Source organism: Sarcophilus harrisii, chromosome 3, assembly GCF_902635505.1.
Source record: "Sarcophilus harrisii chromosome 3, mSarHar1.11, whole genome shotgun sequence".
NCBI lineage: Eukaryota > Metazoa > Chordata > Mammalia > Dasyuromorphia > Dasyuridae > Sarcophilus > Sarcophilus harrisii.
The window spans coordinates 369,092,664-369,117,337 of NC_045428.1; the positions used below are offsets into that span (position 1 = coordinate 369,092,664).

Here is a 24,674-nt window from a genome sequence, read left to right on the forward strand (position 1 = left end):
AATGTATATCAGGGAAAGTATTATCTGGAAAAACCCAAATATTTCCATGGATTCATTATTATTTTCATTCAGTTTTATGAGAGTAATATAATACTTTTTTTTTCTCCAACTGTATAAGTAAAAAAAGGACTGAGCAACTTTGAAAATTCATTAATGCACACAAAAAAAGTAACAAAACCAATCTTAAAAGAAGGCAATAGAGTATCTGTTGGAAAATTGTCATGCTTAATTTCTGTAATTTTGCATTTTAACAAATGATGTACCATATCCCAGTGTATTCAGAAAGCAACTTTAACTATTTTACAGATCAGTGTGTTGGCTTTATTTTTAAGTGGCCTTGCCTTTTTCATTACAAGTCATGATAAAAATGGCCATATATGTAGAATGTTAAATTAAAGGGACTAACTACTAATCTTTTTTATTGGTCCTCATATGATTCAAAAACTATAAATTGTATATGAAGGGAAGGTTGAATTAATATATAAAGTTTTGCTTACAAATTATTCTTTGTGCTTCAGAGAAACCACCTCAGTTTAAAGGACAAAAAATAATTTAACATACATTCATGAAACCTTTAAGAAACTTTTGAAGGTTTTTGGAAAATATTTCAACATTTGTAACAAATCAAAGAAATTAATTAAAAAGGGCTAGATAAAATCCTTGTTGAATTGGAAGTCCTAATTGAACATTAAGGATTCAGAATTTTTTAAAGTAGTTAGATTTGTTTACTAAGAGCTCTACAATTCAGTAACCTTTTCTGCTTCATAAAATTATATTCATACCAAAAAGTAAACTTGATCACTCCATTTCAGTTTAGAAGATAAAAGTTTTATTTTCTTAAAACTAAGTCTTTATCATAATACTTAAAATCTTGAGAATGCCATTACACTAAAAAGCTACCCTTTAAGTTTCTAATGTGTGTAGCTATATATCTTTCCTTAAATATATGCATTTTTCTGCCTTTCAACCTAATATGTCCCTCTCTTTGGAAAATGACTATTAAATGTCTTGGTTATTAATACTTAGACTTATAGTTATCCTGGTAAACTTCTGCTGGATTGGAATTATTGCTACCCTTAGCATAAAGCAATGTTTTCTGTATTTATGTTCCATTTCTGCCCAAGATCTAGAGAAAAAATTGCATTTCCTAATTTCTCTATTTAGCTATACAGGGATTGTTTTGCCTCAGAGCTTTTCAAGTAAAATCAATGTTGGCTCCACAAGATAGTCTCCATGAGCCATTAAAAATAAATAAAAATATTATGCATCCATTTGAGCTAACTGACTTGATCTTAAGGGCATCATTTACATCTGAAAATAAGACAATTGATTTGAAGACAATGGACAATAATAACCAGATGCTTTTATGGGAGAAAAAAATGCTACTTTGAATTTTGATTACTAATTACCAACTATTTTTATGTATTCGGTCAAGCAATGTCATAATGATTACTAAAATAATATTTTTTTACATTTGAACAGGAATTTCTTTTTTCAGATGTTTAGAAACTGTCATGAAAACCCAACCATTAAACTCCATTCAATTAACCAGTATTCATGTGTTTTCTGTAATTTGGTATATCTTTTATTTTTCTCTGTACGTAATGACTCTGAATACCAAAATAGGCTTCCTTAATATGGTAACTTTTGCTGTCATAATTTGATTTAATCAATCACATTTCGGTAATTTAATAAAAATCAACCAGAACACATAGGTTAAAATTTTTCTGTATTTTAGATGAAAAGATTTAGGAAGTTTTAAGGATGCGCCTTCTCTAAAAAAAAGTTAACATAGACATTTTAAGTATTAAAGTAAGTTAGTGCAGTAATTTCAGCTCATCTGGATTGAAGGTTTCTTCACTTTATGACAGCTTCTATTAAAGGAAAAAAACCTTTAAAAAGTCATTTTTAAAATAAATTCAAACTATGATATATATATATATATATATATATATATATATATATATATATATATATATATATATATATATAGGTCATTTTTATGATGCATTAGTCTGATGATCCTGTCAGCAAGCTATAACCTACTGTGCAAAAAAAAAAAATGTGATAAGCACCCATCATGCCTAGCTAGCTGTAAGAATGTGTTGCTCACATTTTAAACAGAGTTTTAAATAATTTATTTAAGACACAATGTAAAGAGACGGATCTTTTTGGCCTTCCAAGTTAGCATGGACTTAGTGAACCTTTTGATATTGTAATACATTTTTTAAAATATATTTAAAATAATAGCTTAAAAGAATGCCATAGACTTAGGTTTTCATCATACTTCTTTATTATGTAGCCTATGTCCATCAAAATGGCTACATTTCATAATAAATGGATCAATTAATATAACAATGAGTGCTCTTCATGTGATTCATAATAACGTTTCTAAATATTTAATTTTGTGAAGTTGGAACATGACAGAACTGTCGTGTGATATGCAATTTATCAAGTATTGTCCAGTATGCAACATTTTAGCTAATGGGGTAGCTGTTTTGCTTTGTTAATAAATGGAATCCAGGGGCATTTAATGTGGTTACTGCAGGCTTGTTAGGAAAAATATAAGTGTATAGCAATAAATGTTTAATAAATTCATAGAAGTTAAGTTGTTAGTAAATATATGATTCTTTAGCATAATTGACTATATAGCTCATTTGTATTCAAACTGTGTATGTATGTAATACAGTCATGAAAAACCAAGTTTCTATAGTTTGTAACTCCTAATAAAATTCTGTTTTTGTAACTAAAAAGTTAATTCCAATAAAAAATTTTAATATTTGATTGTGTGTTCTTATGGGGTAAATGTAAATTTTAAACATTAATAAGTTTTCATTATTTTAGCTTTTCCTCTTATTTATATTTGAAATAACTAAAAACATACGAAGGTATCCAAATTTAACATAAAAATTTAATATAAGTTTAACATAAAAGAGAAATGGTAAATTCTAGAGATTGAAACAACACAGAAAGTATAATAATGAAAAAAAAAGTCCAAACTACTTAACCCATTTATTTCCCCTAGTCCTGCAAAAATTAATTATTGAACTTCTAAATCACTTTCCCAGAAGCACATAGAGAGTTAACTGTAGAAAAAATTTCTACAGTTAACTGTAGAAAACATTTTTCTGAAAGTTTTCACCCCTTTTTGCACTCAGTAAACTCCAAATTTTGAGAGGGCAAGCTCACATTCTTCAGCCATCAACAAGAAATCATTTTCTTCTGCTCATGTTATCTTGATTATGGAAACATAACTTAGGGTCACCTGTTTGTGTTTTCCTATTGAGTTCTTAATAGGCTTAACTGGCCAAAGCTATCATCAGGTGGGGTAAGAGAGAAGTCTAATCAGTGCCTAAAGCTGGCACTAGAATTAAGAATTTACTGAGAAACTGGATCCATTAGGAATATGCAGATTCAGGAAGCAGGAACAAAAGAATTGTTTTGATCACTCTTAGGTTAGCAGACAGTCTGAAAGAGAATAATAGAAATACACCATAGCATAAATGAAAAGAATATACTAGATGTTATTAGTTTCATAGAATATAATATTACATTTTAACATTCATAATAGTAGGTATTATTTCATTCATAACTCATTCATTCCATTGTCTAGCATGATTCAGCCTGGCATATAGATTCTTAGTAGTAATTGATTACAGATTAAGTCAGAAATTGATTTTATATCTTGGCTCTGCCACATAATAGCTATGTGATCTTAGATTATACTTCTTTGGACCTCTGCTTTCTCATCTATAAATTGAGGAGAGTTTTCTAAAGTCCCTTTCACCTTCAAATCTGAATTTAGGCTCTAACCATTTTTACTTGTTTAAAAAAGTCTCATTAGACTTCATTACATTTGCCAGTGTCTCTATAAAAATATATTTATTACTCACAAAACAGTAAGAACATTGATTTTAAAGTGAGAAAGTACAAGTCTTCTGATATTAGTTGTGTGAATTTGGATAAGTCATATAACTCTACCCAATTCTTCATCTATAATAATAGAAGTAATTACACTATGCACCTTAACAGCATTATTGTGAAAATGTTAATAATCTTTAAAGTGGTACATAAATATAAGATACTATTAGCAATAATCTAAATGCAAACATAATTTTACTTATTGAAAATTTTGAATATATTGAATAATTTACTTATTGAAAGACTATAGTTTCTTTCAAGCCCTAAAACTGACTGATCTTTTTTGGACTGTACCTATAGTTCATTGGTGAGAACAACCAGTCAGTATGTGAGCCCAAGACTAACTGATTAACTTTCATAGTTTATAATTCAACAAAAGCCTGTCTGAGAATCACCAAGAAAAACAAGAGAAAAACATTGCTGAAAACCTAAATTTAATGCATGCCAAAATGATAGGATGTTCAACATCAACCACAACAAAAAAAGCCTCATCTGTTCAAATAAAATAGCTGTCATGTATATACACTTTAAAGTTTGCAAAGAACTTCACAAATATCTTCTTTTCATCATTACCCTGTGAGGTGAGTTCTACAGGTATTATCTCCATTTTGCAGATAAGGAAACAAGCTTAGAAAGATGATGACTTGCCCGTTTGCCACACAACTAGTGAATATGAAAGGTAAGTTTTGAACCTAGGGCTTTTCTGATACATAATGGTTATCACAGTTTTCTAGAGTCCAATAGCTTTAAAGAGAATAGTAAAATATAAAGCCAGTTGTGTGGCAATAAAAGACACAAATTAGCTTCGGAAGGTTACCTATAAGATGGATAATGATACATGTACTTACATTGGCTGCTGTCCTTTGTTCTTGAAGAGGATCAAAATGACATCACTGTTAGAATCGAGTTAACAGTATGTCCAACTGTGGCTGATCAGATCAATACAAATTTGGAATGTTCTGCCACAAGTCGTACACAAAATAATTCCTATGAACTTTTTTTGGCTAATTCAATTCTGCTTTGCTCATAGAACATAGCACCTTCTCCAATGGGGGCATAGCGTGCTGGGCAGTCCTATGCCAGTGTTTCCCATGTCAAACAATTCTAAAGTTCTTAAGAGATACTTTGAGAGTGTCCTTGTGTCACTTTTAATAAGCACTCACCCTGTGTGAATTTTCCATAAAATAATTTTTTTGACAAGCATACATTGGCTTTCATATAGTATGGCCAGTTCAATGAAGTTGGGCTTTCTGCAATAGGGTTGCTATGCTTGGCAGTTTAGTTCAAGAAAGGACCTCAGTGTATTTGGTATCTTATTGTGCCAGATGATTTTCATAATCTTCCTTAAAAGGAAGGCTCAAATAAGATAGTTTATGTTAAGTTCTTTGAAAACCTTAAAAGGACCATGTAAATGTAAATGTCAGCTATTGTATATTTGGATGGAAAAGTCACTGGTGTTGGTCATGCTACATGTTCTTTATTGTACATATTCATAGGATATGTCATATGTCATGTCATAGGATTTTAGCAATTTCCTTGCTTGCTTTTATCAAGACACCTTGACAGTACTATCATATATATAAACTGCCCATCTTTTGCTGTAATACATCCTTCAAAGCCAGGTATATCTTTTTTTAATAAAAATAATGTTTTTGTCATGAAAGAAAATATACTATAACTAATGCAGATTAAATATGGGGATGAAAATATGAGGAGTCAAGAATGGCACAACTAGGTTGTGATCCTAAGGAACTGTAAAAATAGTAGTGCCTTTGACTAATTAGGAAGTTTGGAAGGAAATGGGGTTTGATCCATTCTATTAAACTTAGAGTCTTGCCTCTCTTAAATTTGAGAGCCTTTAAAAAAATTTATTTCCAATGTCCAAATATTTGAAGGAAGCACTAAATAACTTCAATTGGGAGTTTTGGAAAGGGACCCTTAATCTTATATCAATGACTTGAATATGGACTTGTTTGTTTTTGCTTTGTTTTCATCGAAAGGTTTGGAGTAAAACACCTTTTTCAAGTACCTGTTCTATCATTTGCTGTATGACTGGACACATCACCTAACCTTTTTGGGCCTACTACTTCTTTAATCAATCAACAAACGTAATGTATTATGTGCCTGGAGATACAAATACAAAAACTGAAATAATCCCTGCTTTAAAAGGAATTTACCTTCTAAAAGATGAAACAAGAACATATGTAAGTATAAGGATAGTGATATGAACTAGACCTTTGATTTCATTGGTTTTGGGAATTATTAGGTAAGCAAACTCCTTCTACCAATGCAATTTGCCACCTTCTCTGCAATTTATAGTCTTAGTTGTCTAAAAATCATTGAGAGTTAATTAATTGACTGCCCAAGAAGTCACAGGCAGTAAATGTCAAAAGTGAGACTTGAACCCAGATCCACTACAATATTGCCTCTCTAAATAGAGTATATACAAAGAAAATAAACATGGTACTAACAGGTCCAGTTAGAATCAAGAAAAGCTTCTTGTGGAAAGTAGTACTTAAGCTATGCTTGAAAGACAAAGATTCTAAGAGACAAAAGTGAATATGTGCATTTGAGGCATGGGGAAAATGGATGTAAAGGTACCTAGACAAGATAGCATATCATGTTTCATGAACAAAATATTAATTTATATCCCAAAATATTAATGTACAGTAAAGTTGGAAAAAGAAGTTAGGGTCAAGTTTAACAAGATTTATAGAGAAATTTGTATTTGTAATTTTTTTGTTGTAATTTGCAACAAATACAGTGTATTTGTATTGCAATAGGGAACTTCTCCCTTCAGTTTTCTGAATAAAGAAATGACCTGGCCAGACAGATCTGCCCTTAAAGAAATTCACTTTGGCAACTCTGGAGAAAGTATTGTAAGGAGAAACATAAACTTAAATTGGAAACCAATTAGGAAGTGAGAAGCGATGGCTCATCTAACTGAAAGAGATGCTAAAGAGGTAGAACAGAAGCTTCGGAGTATGAATTGTTTCATTCTTTGTATTTATTTCCACAGAGCTTAGCATATAGTAGAATGCTTTAATAAATGTCAATTTTCAGTAAGATTTGTCAACTGTTTAGATTATATAGGGTATGATAGAGTAAGGAGTTGAGAACAATAGGGTTCATACCTGAAAGACTGGAAGAATGTTAACTGTTATAGAGGAGTTTGAAGGTGGGGTGGTTTTGAGAGGAAAGATAATGACTAATTACTTGGTTATGTTAAGTGTGAAATGTCCACTAAACTGCTATTGATGCAAGATTGGAGGAAAGTAGAAGAGACTAATTTGCTACATAGAACCCATAATTAGGTTCTACATAAGGATGGTAATTAAACCTGAAAGTTTAGAGAGGATAGAAAACATATAATAAAATCTTGGGTAATGCTCTCACACCCTGATAATGCATGGCAAGCCAGCAAGGTAACTGAGGAAGCAAATAGGAAAAGCAGGAGCGTCTAGGGTCATGAAAACTCAGAGAACAGAGACTGCCTGTTAGCCTCACAAATTTGTATAGCAATTTTAACTTTAAAAAGGAATTTCACGTCCACATTCTCCTTATGTTTTCACAGTAATCCTGGGAGTATGTATCCTTTTTACAAGATCAGGCTGTTAATAACTAAGCTTACATTACCAAATCAATGATGGAGCAAGAAATAGAATCTAGATTGAATTGCCATCCCTAAATTAAACAAGTCAAAACCAAATTTGTTTAAATCTGTGAGATACAATTCTGGATATTTAGTGTATTGTGTTGAATAAAGTATACGGGATTGTGGTTTCATTATGTTAATTTTTGAGAGATCTCCAAACCCAAAGTTTATAGTTCTCAAAGTAATGTCCAAACTTTACAAAGATATATAAAAATTTGGCATAGTCAGAGTTTCTTAACCTTTTCCTGTGTCATGGATTTTGACAAAGCCTATGGATTCTTAGAATAATATTTTTAAATAACTGAAGGAAATGCAAAACTTCTATAGTTAACAAAAATAATGATGTTTGGTTTTTTGCCCCCATCCAAGTTCACATTTTCCTTGAATTCTCTTAAGAGATTTGGATTCTATGGAAAGAACCTCTGATTTGAATCACTTAGAGGTAAAAACAGCCTCAGAATTAATGTATTTCAATGCCCTCTTAAAAATAGTGAAACAGAGGTTCAGAGGAAAAATTATAACAGCCAAAAATCAGACGTAAATATTTGGCTTTCTACTACATCAAGTTGCCTATTTAGTAACAGTGACAGGGTAGTACCTCGGGCTGTTGGTTGCATCTAACATTAGTGGTAATACGAAAAAGAAATGATAGGCTAATAAGGCAATGGAGCAGACTGAGAGTATTTGTGGTGACAGTGTGCCTGAGGGGCCCTTAAAATAATAGTAGTAATATTGAGTAAGCAAAGGAGAAATAACTAAAAATACCTAATTGGGATAGAGAAGACTTCAAAGAAAAAACAGATCCTGGAAAAGTTTAAAAAGAACTTTAAAAATCAAAAAGGTTGAAGGGAAATTAAGAGGAAAAAAATAACAATTCAAGAAAATTATGAAAAAAATAAGTCAGACAAATGGAAAAAGATGCAAAGATTTAAAACTCCTTAAAAACTAGAATTGGGCAAGGGGAAGCTAATAACTTCATAAGATACCAAGAAATAAAATCAATAGAATGAAAAAGCAGAAGAGAATTTAAAATACCTGATTAGAAAAACAACTGATCTGAAGAATAGGTAGAAGAGAGACAATATAATAAGAATTGCAGGATTACCTGAAAGTTAAGATTTTTTTTAAGTCTAAATAATATGAGAAATTATTGAGGAAAAATGCCCTGAATTTCTACATGAGGATAAAACACAAATTTTTAAAAGTCCATCATTCACCTTCTGAAAGAGATCCCAAAATGAAAACACAGAGGAACATTTTTGCTAAATTTCAAAGCTCCCAATTTAAGGAGGAAATACTACAAGCAAGTTAAAAAAAAAAAACCTTCCAATACTTTGGAGCTACAGTCAAGATAACGGATCTAGCCACTTCTACATTAAAAAACTGGAGGACTTTGAACATTATATTTTGAAGAGTAAAGGAGCTGGGTTTGCAACCAAGAATAAGTTATTCAGCAAAACTGAATATAATCCTGAATGGAGGAAAAAATGGATATGTAATTAATTGAAAGGCTTTCAGATATTTGTAACAAGAAGACAAGAACTCAATGGAAATTTTGACATGGAAGATCCAGGAGAAATGAAAGGGTAAACATTAAATAAAGACCCAGGTATAAGGGAAGTCAAACTGTTTTAAATAAAGCCCAGGTATAAGGGAAATCAAACTGTTGGCTTCTTATATTAAAAAAAAAAAAAGTGTTAATCTATTAAGAATGTTTTCATTACTTGGGAAATTTGAAAGAGCAGAACATACATACATAGAACTTGAGGTTAAGTTGAGTATGATGGAATACTCTAAAAAACAAAACTTGGGTAAGGAGAGATAAATGAAGCAATTATTTCATTCAAACAGGATGTGACTGGAAGACCTATTAAAGAGAATAATATATACATCTAGGAGGGTATATAAGTCTTCTAAATTTCTAAAGAAATAAAAAGGCAAGGAAATATGATAAAGATGGAACTTTTAGAAGGGTGCAAAAATCAAAAAGTTAGGAGGGTGGGGAAGAGGATAAGGGAAGGATTCTGAAGGTTGTGGATTGAGGAGGTAAAGATTAGAAGCAAATCAGACTTGTGAGAAGAATGAGGAAAAATAGGATGAAGGGAAATATACAACTAGTAATTATAATTATCCCTTCTACATAATGACTTTGCCAGTTTCGATATATCATGGGTTCAGCATAAGAAATTAAAAGAGAATTAGAGGGGGCATTTGCAGAGTTTTGCAGACAAGACATGTAAGTCAGAAGACAATATAGGAAAATTTCTGAAAACAAGAAATGCATAAAATATGTGTATGCATACAAATATGTAAAGTATAATATCAACTTATTTTAATACCATAAATATATCCAAATTTGACATTAAGGTACTATAAACACCCTATAAAAGAAAAAGGGAAAAATCAAACTTACCTTGTACAAAGAGAGAGGCAAAAAGTTTTATGTGTATTTTTCAGAGCACAGGGACATCACACCTCTAACCTCACTAATATGGAAAGTATAATTGTAATTTTGAAGGTGAATTGGATGAACTCAACCAAAAAACAAACAGCAGAGTGTGTTAAAAAATCAGAATAGACTAATATGTTTTGTTTTGGGTTTTGTTTAATTTTGTTTGTTTTTTTTTAACCAGAAATATTTAAAAATGACACATAGAGTTAAAGGCTAGAGTAAAATTAATTATGCTTCAGCTGTGTTTAAAAAAAAGAAGCAGATGTAGCAGTCATGATCTCAGACAAAATTAAAAGCTAAAATGGATTTAATTAAGAGATAAACAGGGAAATTAGACAATAATGCTAAACTTGGATGTACCAAATGCTATAGCATCTAAATTTTTAAAGGAAAAATTAAATAAAAATAGTAAATAAAAAAAAAATAATAGTAAGGAACTGCACTCTAGTCTCAGATAAATCCACCCAAAAATAAGTAAGAAAAAAATTATAAAGGTGAATAGAATTTTAGGTAAGCTAGACATTATGGCTATCTGGAAAGAATTGAATGGAAATAAAAAAAGAATACAGGTTTTTTTCTCGGAAATTATGGTACCTTTACAAAAATTCATCTCATATTAACACATAAAAACTTTATAGTTAAATGCAGAAATATTAAATGCATTATTTTCCAATAATAATGCAATAAAAATTATATTTAATAAGGAACCATGGAAGCACACATTAAAAAATAATAAGTTACTAAAAAAACCCTAATCTTAAAGAATGGGTGGCTTAAAGAACAAAGTATAGAAACAATTTTATTAATGGGAGTGACAATAATGAAACAGCACCTCAAAACCCAAAGGATACTGAGGAAAATTTCTTTCTTAAATGCTTATATTAATAAATTGGGTGTGCAATGAACTGGATACACAATTTAAAAAACTAGAAAAAGAACAAATTAAAAATCCCCAATCAAACAACAAATTGGAAATCTTAAAACTTAAAGATGAGATTAATAAAAATTGAATATAAGAAAACAATTGAATTAATAAATAAAACTAAAAGTTGGTTTTGGCTGGGAGGGGGGAGGTTGAAAGGGGAGAGGAGGAACAGTAAAATAGATAAACCATTGGTTAATGTGATTTTAAAAGAATAAAATCATTAGTATTAAAAATGAAAAGGATAAGTAACAACTAACAAAGCAATTACAAGGGGTAAATTTGCCCAATAATGGCCAATAAATTTAACAATTTAAGTGAAATGGAAGAGTACTAACTAAAAAAACAAAAATGGCCTACTTAGATTAATAGTAGAGGAAATATAATATCCAAATAAAAATAGTTTAGAAAAAGAAATTCAACAAGTCATAAAAGAACTTCCTAAGAAAAAAGTATTAGGACCAGATGAGTCTACAAGTGAATTCTATCAAACATTTAAAGATTGACTAATTCCAAATTAAATAAATTATTTGAAATAGACAAAGGAGTCCTACCAAACAATTTTTATGAAACAAATATGTACTTACACCTAATCCAAGAAGAGCAAAAATAAAAAGAAAATTACAGACCAATTTCATTAGTGACTGTGGATACAAAAATCCTAAATAGAATACTAACTAAAAGGCTATAACAGTACAGTACAAAAATTATACATTCTGATCAAGTAAGGTTTATGCCAGGAATCCAGAGATGGTTTAACTTAAGGAAGACTAAATGTAACATTATATAACTGATTCTTTCAATATTTATATCAATAAGTTAAATGTTTATATGTTTATATCAAGTTAAAATCAAAAAGTAATTATTATATCAATAGGTGCAGAAAAAATTTGCTAAAACACAATTCATTCTTATTAAAAAAAAACACTTGAAAACCCAGGTATAAATTGTTTTCCTTAAAATGATAAGAAGCATTTGCTCAAAACAAGAAAGCATTATTTGTAATGGGGATAAGCTAGAAGCTTTTACAGTAAAATCAAGAGTGAAAAAAAGATTCCCATGGTCATAAATATTCAGTATTGTATTAGAAATTCTAGCAATAGCAATAAGAGAAGAATAAGAAATTGAAGGAATCAGAATGGGCAGTGAGGTACTAAAACAATCTCTTTTTGCAGACAATATGATGAAATATTTAAAAAATCCTAAAGATTCAACTAAATTAGTTGAAACAATTTTAGCAAAGTAGCAAGTTATAAGATAAAACCACATCAGTTATCAGCATTCCCATATATCACCAACAGACCTCTTCAAGAAGAGATAGTAAAAGATACCCTGTAAAATAACTATAGACAGTATATAATATCTAGAAAGATACCCACAAAAACCAACCCAGGAATTACATGAAAGTAATTATAAGACACTTTTTATACAAATAAAGTCAGATAATTAACTGGATAAATACTCATTATTCATGGGAAAGCAGAGCCAATGTAATAAAAAATGACAACCTAACCTATTTAATGCCATCTCAATTACATTACTAAGAAATTTTACTGAGCTAGAAAAAATAATAGTGAAATTAATTTAGTTTGGAAGAACAAAAAGTCAAAAATATCAAAGGAATTAATGGGGAAAAATGTAAAGGAAAAAGGTACAAGATTTAAATTTTGCTAAAAGGCAACAATCATCAAACCAAAAATCATCAAAACAATGGAACAGAGAGAGACATACAATTTACAGCAGAAAATGAGTAAAGTAACCTTGTGTTTGATAAACGTAAAAATTTAAGCTTTGGGGATAAGAATGCATTGATAAAATTTGTTGGGAAATCTGGAAAACAGTATAGCAGAAACTAAGCATAAACCAATATCTTATACAATTTATTGATGTAAGTTCAAAATGGATATGTGATCTACATATAAAGGAAGATAAAAGAAAATTAGAAGAAAATGGAACGTATTACCTATCAGGCTTAGATGTGGGAAAATAATTAATAAATAAGAGCACATTGTGAGATGTTAAATGGATAATTTTGATTACATTAAATTAAAAAGGTTTAGTACAAATAAAATCAAGGTAACCAAGATTAGGGAAAAAATTGGAAGAAAAATTTTATACAATTTTTCATGTTTGGGAATCATAATTCAAATATATAAAGAATTTTGTCAGATTTACAAGAATATGAGGTATTCCCTAGCTTGATAAGTGGTCAAGAATATAAACAAAACTACATAATCATATAAAAAATGCTCTAAATCACCATTGATTAGAAAAATGCTAATCAAAACTATTGAGATATCAGCTTATATCCATCAAATTGGCTGAAATGAAAAGGAAAAGAAAAAATTTTGGAGGGGAATGTAGAAAAATTGGACCACTAATTCTCCACTGGTGGAACTGTGAACTGATCCAACAATTTTGGAAAGCCATTTAGGATTATCCCAAAGACTTATTAAACTGCATATTCTTTGACCCAGATATAGCATTATTTCTTAGGGTGATTAGGGGGAAAGGAAAAGAATTTACATGTTCTCAAATATTTATAGCAGCTCTCATGGTGGCAAAGAATTGGAAATTGATGCCCAATAGCTAGACAAGTTGGGATATATGATTATGATAGAATACTCCTGCACTATGAAAAATGATGAGCTGGTTGGTTATAGAAAGACATGGATTTACACAAAATTGTGAAGAGCAAAATGAGTAAAAAATGTACATAGTAAAAGAACAACTTGAGTATTCTGGTTGGTAGGTGGTTGTCCTTCATTCTCAAAGACCAAAATGACATCACTATGTTCCAGTTGAGTTACGGTGTGTCCAGTTGTGGCAGATCAAAGCATTATGAGCTTGGAGTGCTCTGCCACAGCTCAGACACAAATTGTCTCCAGGAACATGTGGGGAGGCTTCTTTAACTTTGTGCATCTCACATTTCTTCTGGGCTAATCCAATTCTGCTTTACTCATAGAGCAGAGTACCATCTGACGAGGGTACCAGTGTCTTCCATGTCATACAGTCACTTCTACAGTTCTTAAAGGAGGCCTCGAGAGTGTTTTTATATTAGTGCACATTTGGCATTTGAACAATGTGGCCAGCCCAGTGAAGTTGTGCTCTCAGCAATGGAACTGGAATACTTAGCAGTTTAGTTCAAAAAAGGACTTCAGTGTCTGGTATTTTATCCTGCCAGATCTTCAGAATCTTCCTAAGACAATTCAAATGGAAGCAATTTAATTTCCTGGCATGGCGCTGACACACTGAATTTCACAGGCACACAACAATGAAGTCAGCACAGCTCTGTAGATCTTCAGTTTGGTAATCCATCTACTACCTTTCCTCTTCCACACTTTTCCTCTCAAAGCTCTGGCAATGTGTGAGTCCTCTATCAATGTGAACATCCCTATAAAGTATACTGCCAAGGTAAGAGCATTCAAAACTTCACATTTCCTGTAACTGGTGGTTCCACATATGGATGATGTAGTACTGAATGATAAGGGACCTGTGTTTTCTTGGTATTAACTGTTAGGCTAAAATTAGCACAAGCAGCAGAGAATCAGTTCACACTTTGTTGCATCTCAAGCTTCAGAACTGCAGTGAGTGCATAATCTTCTGCAAACAAAAATCATGCACCAATACTCCCTCCACTTTAGTTTTGGATTGTAGCCTTTTCAAGTTTAAGAATTTACCATCATGAGGTAGCTGACTGATTCCATGTTTGTCCTCATTGAAGGTTTTTGACATGGCTGAAAACAAACTTGGAAGTTAAGTTGAGCCAACACACTGGTGGCAACAATCAACAGAAAAGGAATGGGCAGTTTTCAGAGATTTGGTGTAGAGCATTGCCTTTGTTCATCTGGGTCAGAACATTCGAAAAGACTGGTTTGATGAAAATGATGGGTTAATTGGGAAGCTGCTAAAGGAAAAACAAGAACTCCACAGAGTATTCCAGCAGAATAGTTCATCTCTAAGAAGGTAGCATTCAGTTAAGAAGGCAGATGAAATTCAGTTTTATGCTGATATTAACAATTCAAAGTGTTGTTATGATGCACTGAAGGCTATTTATGGGCCAGAGACCTATGGTGCATTTCAAGTACTCAATGTTGATGGTACCACATACTAGAGAGATGGGCTGAACATTTCCATAGTCAACAAATCACCATCTATCAATGCTGAAGCTACTGATCATGTACCTCAAGTTGAAATCAATCACTCCCCACCTGAAGTTTTAACTGAAGAAGAGATTTTGAATGCCATCAGGCTGCTTTTGTGTAGTAAAGCAAGCAGGTGTTGATCCTATTTCATCTGAGATTTGTGGGGGGGGAGGGGGGAAGAGAAAGAGTCCAAAAGCTAACTGAAATTTTCCAGCTTACATGACAAGAGGTTATGCCCAGAAGTTCAAGGATCCCTCCATTGTTCATCTTTATAAAGGTAATTAATTGTCCTGTGACAATCAAAGGGAGTGTCTCTGTGTTAGTTACTGCTGACAGTATTCTTAACAGTCTTCAACTTCCTTGAGTATTATACTCAAATTAACTCCAAAGGACCTATGAAGGTGTTATTTACATCCAGAGAAAGAACTGATAAATAAGGTGAATAATATATCTTCACATAAATAGGTGTATATATACATATTTATGTTTTATTATAGTTTTCTCTAGGGCAGGAAGGTAGGGAAAAAGTGCACAATAGAACAAAAGAAAACTTGGATAACTGAAAACAATGTGTAGTATTTTTTTCAAAAATCACTATGAAATGAAAATTCTAATTGAATCCTCCATGTAGTGCTAAGTACATGAAAATGTTTGGGTTTTTTTGCTTTTTGTATTTAAGTTCAAAGTGTAAAAAAATTTAAAGCAAAAAGAGTTGTTCTTGCTCTTAAGGACTTCACAATGTAATGGGGAAGACAACATACAAATACATGCAAACAAGCTATGTACAGGATACAAAAAACAGAATTAAGAGGGGTTGGGGAAAAATTATTTTTTTACATATGAAATCATGCAAAATATGTTTTCAAGTTAGTCATTACCAAAAAAAAGAATAGAGAAAGTAAAAGAAGTATGTTTCAGTGTGCACTCAGATTCCATCTGTTTTCTCTTTGGAGATGGATGGCATTTTTCAGCATGGATCTTTAAGATCTTTTAGAATTGCCTTGGATTGATTAGAATAGCTTAATCCTTTAGTCAATTGTCTTTATATTACCATTGCTGTGTACAATGACGTTCTGTTCACTTCACTTTGCATCAGTTCATGTAATCTTTTCAGGTTTTTCTGAAACTATCCTGCTCATCATTTCTTATAGCTCAATAGTATTCCATCATAATCATATAATTTATTCAACCATTCAATTGTTGGATATCCTCTTAATTTCCAATTCTTTACCACCACAAAAAAAAGCTATAACTTTTTTTTTTTTTACATATAAGTCCTTTTCCTTTTATCTCTCTGGAAAACAGACCTATGAGTGGTATTACTAGATGGAAGAATTTACATAATTTTATAGCCCTTGGGGCATAGTCCCAAATTGTTTTCCAGAATGGTTGGACTGGTTCATAATCCCAGCATTATTTTCTTATTCTCCTGCCCTTCCCCCCACCTCCAGCATTTGCCCTTTTCCTTTTCTATCATGTTAACCTGACTGTTGTTCTTGTTTGTCCTTTACTCTTGAAGACAACTATAATATCAAAGAAGTGATATAATGACATGTAACTGAATTAAATTTAAATGAAGTAGGGCTGTGCAAAGTCACCAGCCTTAATTTCTCCTTTAGAGTCATCTGGGTCTGATGGCCAGATAAACATCAGAACTGGAAATGGCCCTCACCAATTTAATAGTTGTGAAGTAGTACCTCAGTTATTTTATTTTGCATTTCTATAATCAATAGTGATTTAAAGCATTTTTTTTTCATGTGACTATTGATAGTTTTGATTCCCTTGGAAATTTTCTAATTCATATCTTTGACCAGTTATCAATTGGAGAATGGCTCATTTTTATAAACTTGGCTCAATTCCCAAAATATTTGAAAAAGGAAGCAAACAACTTATTATAAAAGATGGGATTTTATTTGGGACTTAAAGCCAAGAAAGTCAATAGGAATTTGAGAAGGGACAGCATTTCAGGTCTGGAGACAGAGAAAATATCCAGAAATGTGTCCAAAATTACAGAGTTTTCAAGGAGAATAAGGTTTAAGAAGACAATTAAATTTGGCAACTCAAGATCATAACATTGAAGAGTATTTTCAGTAGAATTATAAAGTTGGAAACTGGATTACAAATAGTTAAAAAGAAAGTGAGAGGAGAGAAAGTGAAGCACCTGTGCTCCACTTTTTGAAATGTTTAGTTAAAAAGGACAGTAAAGGAGTGGAAAAACCAAGGGAAGTATTTTCAAGATGGAGGAACATGGACACATTTGTTGGCAGCAGGGAATGAGCTAGTATGAAGAGACAAAAGTTAGTAAAAGAATGACAGAAGGGGTATTCTGTTGGAGGAGATAGAATAGAATGGAATCATTTGAACAGGCAGAGGGGCTGACCTTGTTAAGGAATAAAGTACCTTACATCATGAGACAGGAATGAAGGAGACAGTGGTGAAAGGCATTGAGTGGCAGATGAAGTGAGAAGAGGGGACTCGTCGTGAATGACTTCAATTTTTTCTGTAAAATATGTAAAATTTTCAGGTAAAAGGATGGGGGAAAGAAAAGGCATGGAAGTTTTAAGGGAGAAATGAAAAAGTTTGGAAAAGCATTGCCTAGCATCAAGGCCCATTTGAGCTTGTGTGACATAAGTTTGAAGTGGACTCAGACTAAACTAGTGTGATTTTCTCCATCTCTGTTCAGCAAGTATTTAGAAACAAAGGTAAAAAATGGTAGGAGTGATCCAAGACTGAAGCTTGGAAGAGTCTACTTACTTTTATAAAGAGATTTTGTTGGCTTTTGTTGTTTGTCCTTCATTACAAAGAGTACCAAGGACATCACACATGAATTGAATTTAAAATGAGGTAGACATCAACTTCTCTCTTCTTAAGTTGTTGAAATCTAGTAGCAAGCCAAAATGTCAGGATGACTGGTGATAGCTCAGGATGTCTGGTGATAGCTCAGGATGCCATCTGTGTCTAAGCTCTAAGCATTCCACAGCACCTGCTTCAGCAGCCTTTAAAATGGCCACTGAAACAGTTTTCATCTGCTTATTCTGCAAGGAAGTCTTCACATCCATGGGACATTCCCTTGACTCACCAACAAGCTTGAGGAAACTAGGGATTCAAGAGAGGAGGATAGTACAAAATTTATTTCATTCACCAAGAAGTTAAGATGGGGAAACAAGGAGAGTGGCTAGCATAGGGAAGATGGCCTAGGAGAAAATCAAGGAATCAAGATTGGAAGTCATGGTGTAAGGAAAGGCAGAATGGTTAAAACTTTGTGGTGAAAAAGTTATGGTCAGATAAGGGAATTTCAAAATTGTTCAACGTGTTATATTTCTGATCTGCAAGATAAAAGGCATGTAGCTTATGAGAGGTAAATAAATTGAGGAATTAAAGTATTTGAGGAAGAGCCTTTATGAATGTTGAAGCCTTTTAGTATGAAAGCAGGAGTTGGGCAGGAGAGAAAATTTTGAACCATAGTATTTATATAAAATTCATTGAGGAAGGAAAGGTACTGACCTAGACCTACCAGACAACAGCTACCAAGATTTTGAATGGGTAGTAAATATGAACAGCATGAACCTCAAAGAAAGGTTACTGTATAACGGAGGTAAGGAAAGAACTTGGAAGTGGCAACAATGAACTGCCTTGCCTCAGCCAGTGAGCCTAGAATGATTGAAGATGCAGACTGAACTGGAAAAAAAAAAGGGGGGGGGGGGGGGGGGGGCGGCTCTCAACAAGAGAAAGAAGTCTCATTCCCCACCAACTTTCCTCTTCCTCTTCCCTCAAGGTATGGGTTCAGCAAGGAGACTGAAGGCTTAAGGTCAAAGGATGCTTGCCTGTTCTTTGCCCTGGTGATTCTCCACATCCCAGCTGAGATGTTAACAGAAAGTGGAAGGTGCTGCTGGGGGTAAATGCAAAACAACCCACCTGACAAATTGCCATCTTCCTCCAGGATAAGCTGCACCCAAGGTCAGAGGAACATTTGGCTTATCTTCTTTGTAGTTTTAGAGCTTGAAGGATCCAGAAAAGTCATCTAGTCAAGGGCTTTTTAAACTTCCACTTGCAACCCCTTTTCTCCTGAGAAATTTTTACACAACCCTATGTCAAATCTGAGCTAAGGCGTTTGTGGCAGCATTCATGGATGTGCAGTGCAAAATGTGCATGTTGTGTGTTCAGAAACAAAGCTGCAGTGAAGTTGCCCAATTAATTTTTGGTCATTGTGTTCAGAAACCTTTTACTGTTGCCAAATTTTCTTCAACCCCCATATTAAGAAGCTTTGATCTAATCCAAACTCCCCTCATTTTACAAATGAGTAAATTGAAGCCCAGAGAAGTAAAGTGAAATAGTGTTCATAGAACATTTTGAGTGGAAATGAGCATTGTACTTGCTCATAAGTACCTCTCAAAGAATTCCCCAGCTACCACTGTTTTGTACATCTTAATGGCATACCACCTTCACATGAGTAGCTCTTCCTGTAATCGGTGGGGGAGGGGATAAAAAGGAGGGAGAGGAAATAGACAGGAAGAACACAATTAGAAATACCTTTCCATGAGAAAATAAGATGAGAGGAGATCACATTTGGGGCAGTTTGCTAGGTCTAATTTATGTAAACTCTTGTGTTATTTATCCATGCCAGGACTCAAATCTTTATTCTTTTTAATTTCCATTAATGTTTTTCCTTCCAGTTCCAGTAGTTCCAGTAACTACATACAGCTAAAGTTTTTTAGTGGGTTTATCAAATCATAGTGGTTTTTCAGTCACAAGACAGCCACATGGATGTGTATACTCAGCCCTACTTGTTAGGTGACCAAGGTTTCAAAAGAAATCACAAGAGCCCAAATTACTAGGGTAATGGGTTTAAAAATATTCAGATACAATTTTTGTTGTATTTTCCTTTATAATATGCTCATTATGGTAAAAGCAAAATCTAATTGCTAGGAAATTTAAAGTGTGAAGAGACCCAAAAGATTTTGTATTCCAGACCCTCTTTTTACAGATTAAAAAAAACTGAGGCCCAGCAAGATCAAATGATTTTTTTCATTATTAAGGGAGAGGTGGGAGAGGACATGGTTTGGCCTATTAGGTGAGATTTTTTTAAAATCAGTACTGGCACTAACACAAGCCTCCTAGATCCAACCAATGTCTTGTTCCACCATACTACACATACTACATGCTTTGTACAACAGAGGTATCAAATTCCAGCCAACAAAATTTCCAAAAATGTTATAGCATGAATCAGATTAAAGTAGAATTGGGAAATGTTTAACAAAATGTACATTAGTACAATATAGATAATGCTAATTTGTGATGTCTATTCTGCATTCCTTGCAGAGATGTTTCTATCAACATCACTGTTCTACAAACTGTTAGGATGCCAGACTCCTTACAGGCATTTTGTTTCTCTCTTTGTAGCCTCCTGAAGCAGGATAGTAGTACAAACAGAAAACTGTCCTTGGAGCTAGGAAGACATAAGTTCAAGTCCTGCCCTGACCCACACTGGCTATATCTCTCCAGGCAATTAACTGAACATCTTTGTGCCCCAGGCATTCAAGCCTGGATGTCTTAAAAGTGTTGACCTGCACTGGCAGAGGGAGTTTCCTCATTTGTTAAATTCCCAATATCAGTAAAATCACAGAACCTGCCTCCCTTTCCACCCACCTCTTTGTAGCTCCAGTGCTTTGCAAATAGTAGTCACTTAATAAATGCTTATTTAGTTTGAAGTGGAACTGGGATAAATCCCTATCACTGATAGATTTAAAAGTCTTGAAATTCACAACTACATCCTATGAGCACCAATACAGCATTCCCTGACCCATCCAAGCCCTTTCTAACATAGCCACAACACCAAGCTTATTTTACATGAAGGAACCAACCCCTGGAGATTGTAAAAGGTCACAAACATATTAAAAGTGACAGAGCAAGGATTCAAACTCAAGTGATTTCATGTTCAACATTTTATAATCCACTAACATACCTTAAGAGACCTGGTAACACAAAGTTTTCCTCAAATTTTCTAAACAATATCTCAACATCTCTCCTTAAGCACCTCAGGACCTTCTGCTCCCCCCCTGTACCAGCTATTCTCTAGGGCAAGCCTGTTTTATTTCAGAGATGGATTATAATATCATTTGACTGCAAAGACAATGAGAGCTTACATTAACACAATTATTAAAACAGTATATTTAAGCAGTTATATCAACAAAATTAATTAGGTAACTTCAATAGTTAACCTAAATTTAAAATAAATAAATTTCAATAAAGGTTTCACTCAACCAGTTGCCTAAAATGAAACATCTAGTCATCACTGGTTAAGGTCCCAGACAGGTTAATAAGCAAACCATAGAACCACAGGATTCATAAAATTATAGGACCAATTCAGCTTTAGAGCTGAAAAGAATCTTGGAGGCCATCAAATTGAGACCTGAGAGACAAGTGACCTGCTGAAAGTCACACAAATGCACCCGCTCATATCAATGAGGGTCTCTCTGTTCCTAATGAGAAACCATCTTCAAGCTGATAGAAATCTTTTTTACTGCTCAGTGAGAAAAAAATATTTGAGGACAAGGAATACACAAGATTTGCAAGTTAAGTCTTCCTCATTCCAAGTTCAACCCTACTATTGTACTATTTAATCAGTACTTCAAGTGCACTAACCAGTGAGGTGGTATGAATGTCCTACTAAAAAAGCTCTAGAAAAATGGATACTACTGGTATTTCAGTCAGGGAGGAAGTCTGACAGTTCAGATATTCAGCCATCCTTCATAATCCTTTCCAATGGGGTTTAGGTATTCTATGCACTTCATGGTTAAGAAATCTACAAACTAACCATTTGAAGGTAAATTTATTCAAGGGACTATATAAATTTGGATCTTATCACCAAGAAATGGTTACCACAGTTTAGAATAGCTTAGTTATTTTGCCTGACAGAGACAAAAGTCCTAGGTTATAGAAAATTAGTGAGGTAGCCTAAGCAAATAATTACCTGATAATTTCAACTTATTTGTCCAGAAAAGTTGGTAGTGGCCAAGGTAGCACAATTAGAGGAAAGGGAAAAGGGAAGAGGGGGGAAGTACCAGCAGCTCTGGCTTTTATCTTCTCTCCTCCCTACCCTATACTCAAATTGCCAGTACTAAGTAAAATGATAAATGGGGTAAAGAGGTTAAAGAGTACAGGCATTGTGTACCCGAATTCATAAACCCTTTCTTGCAGGTACTAGGTTCACATTATACCCCTTATCCCTATCCTCTTGAAGTAGTCATTTGAGAAACTTTCCACCCAGCTCTCTGGAACATACCAAAGATGTTTGCCTGACTTAAAACATAACTTTTAAAAACACCTAAGTGCTATGAACTTTTGTCAAACGTGCCCTAGATTTGTCCAGTCTTGGAAATAAGAGTCCAGTGTCAGGTCCCAGTCTTCTCCCTTCAAAGGGACAAGATTGCCCATAGTATCGAGGAAGGAAACATAAGTCCTGAAGGCCCCTCTCAGTTTCAGAGATACCTAGTCTGGAAAGAAGCTTGTCAGCTAGTGCTGGGGTAACTGGCTGAAGCAACAATCCAAAGACCCGAAGGCACTCTAGTGTTACATGCAGTACTGTGTCCAGCCATTGAAGATCTGCCAAATTCTCCCTGTTAAGCTTCCAAGGTGCATTCCTCTGGACAAAGCTATTAGTCTGACGAACACAACTGGACACTGCTTCCAAAGCCTTGTAGATTTGAAAATTCTCATAGTAGTTCTCCACCTGTAGAGGCAAAGCTGACACTGACCTCACCAAGGCATAGTCTTCTGGTTGGGCCTTTGGGGGAGCTACTGTTGCACCCTCCATGGAAGGGAAACAGGAATTGCAGAATACTGGGAAGATCCCAGTAGGATTCAAGCTAGTGGCAGTACATCGATTCAGGAGCCCCCCCAGTGCATCTGCCAGCTCAGCGTCAAGTAACTTGACTACTTTCTTTTCATAGTAGTCACAGTCCCAGTTAGGAACACCTTGCCTTAAGAGGAAGTAACGGAAGCCATCTACAGTAAACCTATTAAGACAAGTCAAAGGATCAACCACATTACCCAAGCTCTTAGACATCTTCTGGCCGTGTACTGTCCAGTGGGAGTGCACATATATGCGATGAGGAGGGGTCATCCCAGCCCCCAGGAGCAAAGCAGGCCAATAGATGGCATGAAACTTAAGGATGTCTTTGCCTATGATGTGGTGGGTGGAAGGCCACCACACCTTCTGTTCCAAGTCAGGGTAACCTATAACTGTGAGGTAGTTAACCAGAGCATCAACCCACACATAGATGGTCTGTGTTGGGTCACCTGGAACTGGGAGGCCCCAGGACAAACTGCTATTCCCTCGGGACACCGAGAGGTCTGGCAGGTCTTCCTCCAGCCACTGGAGAACAGTAAGGCGAAAAGGATCCGGAGTGATGGCCTGAGGGTTGTCCTGGAGCCACTGCCTGAGAGGCTCCCTAAACTGGGAGAGCCTGAAGATATAGTTTTCCTCTTTCATCCAACATACCGGATGCCCGCTCTCCAGAGCCACCGGGTGGCTTTCCCCGTCGGGACCCGGGCGCCAGGTGACTTTAGCCTCGGGCAGGAAGCACTCATCGGAGGCGCAGTACCAGCCCTCGTACAGCCCCTTGTAGAGCAGACCTCGGGCTCGCAGGGCTCCCCAGAAGTGGTGCACGGCGCGCTGGTGCCGGGCCTCCGTGGTGCGCAGGAAGTCGGTAAAGGAGACGTCCGCCTCCTGGAAGAGCGCCCGGAACTGGGCGGACACCCGGTTGCAGAGTTCTGAAGGGCTGAGCCCCGCCGCGGCGGCCGCCTGTTGAATTTTCAGCCCGTGCTCGTCGGTGCCAGTAGAGAAGCGGACTAGGGAGTCCGCCAGAGCCGGGCCCCGAGGCGGCGCGGCCCGAAGGCGGCGGTAGCGGGCCATCGCATCGGCGAGTAATACCGAGTACAGGTGTCCGATGTGCGGAGCCGCATTCACGTAAAAGATGGGGGTAGTGAAGTAGGCGCGATCGTCCCGGGCACGCGGGGGCCCCGGACTCCCGTCGCCATCGCCGGCACCGTCACACCAGCCGCGGCTCCCCAGGACAGGGATCCGAAGACTGGGCCCTCGCCGCACGGAGTGCCCAATCCCCCGAAGCACGGCCTGAAGCATGGGTCCCAGGGACTCAAGAGCACCGGCAAAAACACGCCTGAGCGGACTGCGGCATGGAACAAGCCGGAGTAAAAAAGGAGCGCATGCGCTTGCTCCGCCCATCCAGGGCCAGCCAATCACCGACCAGGGCGATCTCAGCGCGCGAACACGATGACGTCGCCCCGCCTACCGGAAGAGCCCTCCCAATGCAGTAGCAATGATAAAGCGGGGAGGAGCAACTGGGTCTTAACCTCAGTCTGTAGCAAACCTTGGGGAGCGGAGGGCCCGGCGCGGGAGGGAGCTGGGCAATCTCCGCTGGGCTATGTGAGCGGAGGCTTAAAAGCCGCAAGGGCTCTCTGCGAGCTGCCTGACGGAAGAGGTGGAAGGAAAGTCGGGGGAAGGATTTTCCTTCTTTCCCCTAGACGTGTGGGTGAGCGGATAAACTTGGAGTTTTAATT

At 35.2% G+C, this 24,674-nt stretch overlaps 2 protein-coding genes across 7 annotated transcripts in view; one reads left to right on the plus strand and one right to left on the minus strand.

The window, feature by feature from the left end:
• Nucleotides 1-18,977, plus strand: part of BOLL (boule homolog, RNA binding protein) — a 199,027-nt gene extending 180,050 nt beyond the window's left edge. Inside the window, exons 14-15 of one of the 6 annotated variants that reach the window (XM_031960238.1) lie at nucleotides 5,922-6,125; nucleotides 18,871-18,960. In XM_031960238.1, the coding sequence (XP_031816098.1) occupies nucleotides 5,922-5,990 (69 nt within the window). In that variant the 3' untranslated portion in view covers nucleotides 5,991-6,125; nucleotides 18,871-18,960. Of the gene's footprint in view, nucleotides 1-1,482; nucleotides 1,924-4,221; nucleotides 4,414-4,535; nucleotides 4,601-5,921; nucleotides 6,126-7,495; nucleotides 7,689-18,870 lie in introns of those variants that run through there. The other 5 variants (XM_031960239.1, XM_031960247.1, XM_031960244.1 and 2 more) reach the window with 5 other exon arrangements.
• A 2,042-nt stretch (nucleotides 18,978-21,019) lies between these two features.
• Nucleotides 21,020-24,401, minus strand: MARS2 (methionyl-tRNA synthetase 2, mitochondrial). Its single transcript, XM_031960234.1, has one exon. The coding sequence runs from the start codon at nucleotides 24,337-24,339 to the stop codon at nucleotides 22,420-22,422; it is 1,920 nt and encodes a 639-aa protein (XP_031816094.1). The 5' UTR covers nucleotides 24,340-24,401; the 3' UTR covers nucleotides 21,020-22,419.
• Nucleotides 24,402-24,674: the final 273 nt, after the last annotated feature.

Bases quoted from the DNA above. Each gene is read 5' to 3' on its own strand.
- MARS2 (XM_031960234.1), bottom strand. From the start codon at position 24,339: ATGGGCGGAGCAAGCGCATGCGCTCCTTTTTTACTCCGGCTTGTTCCA.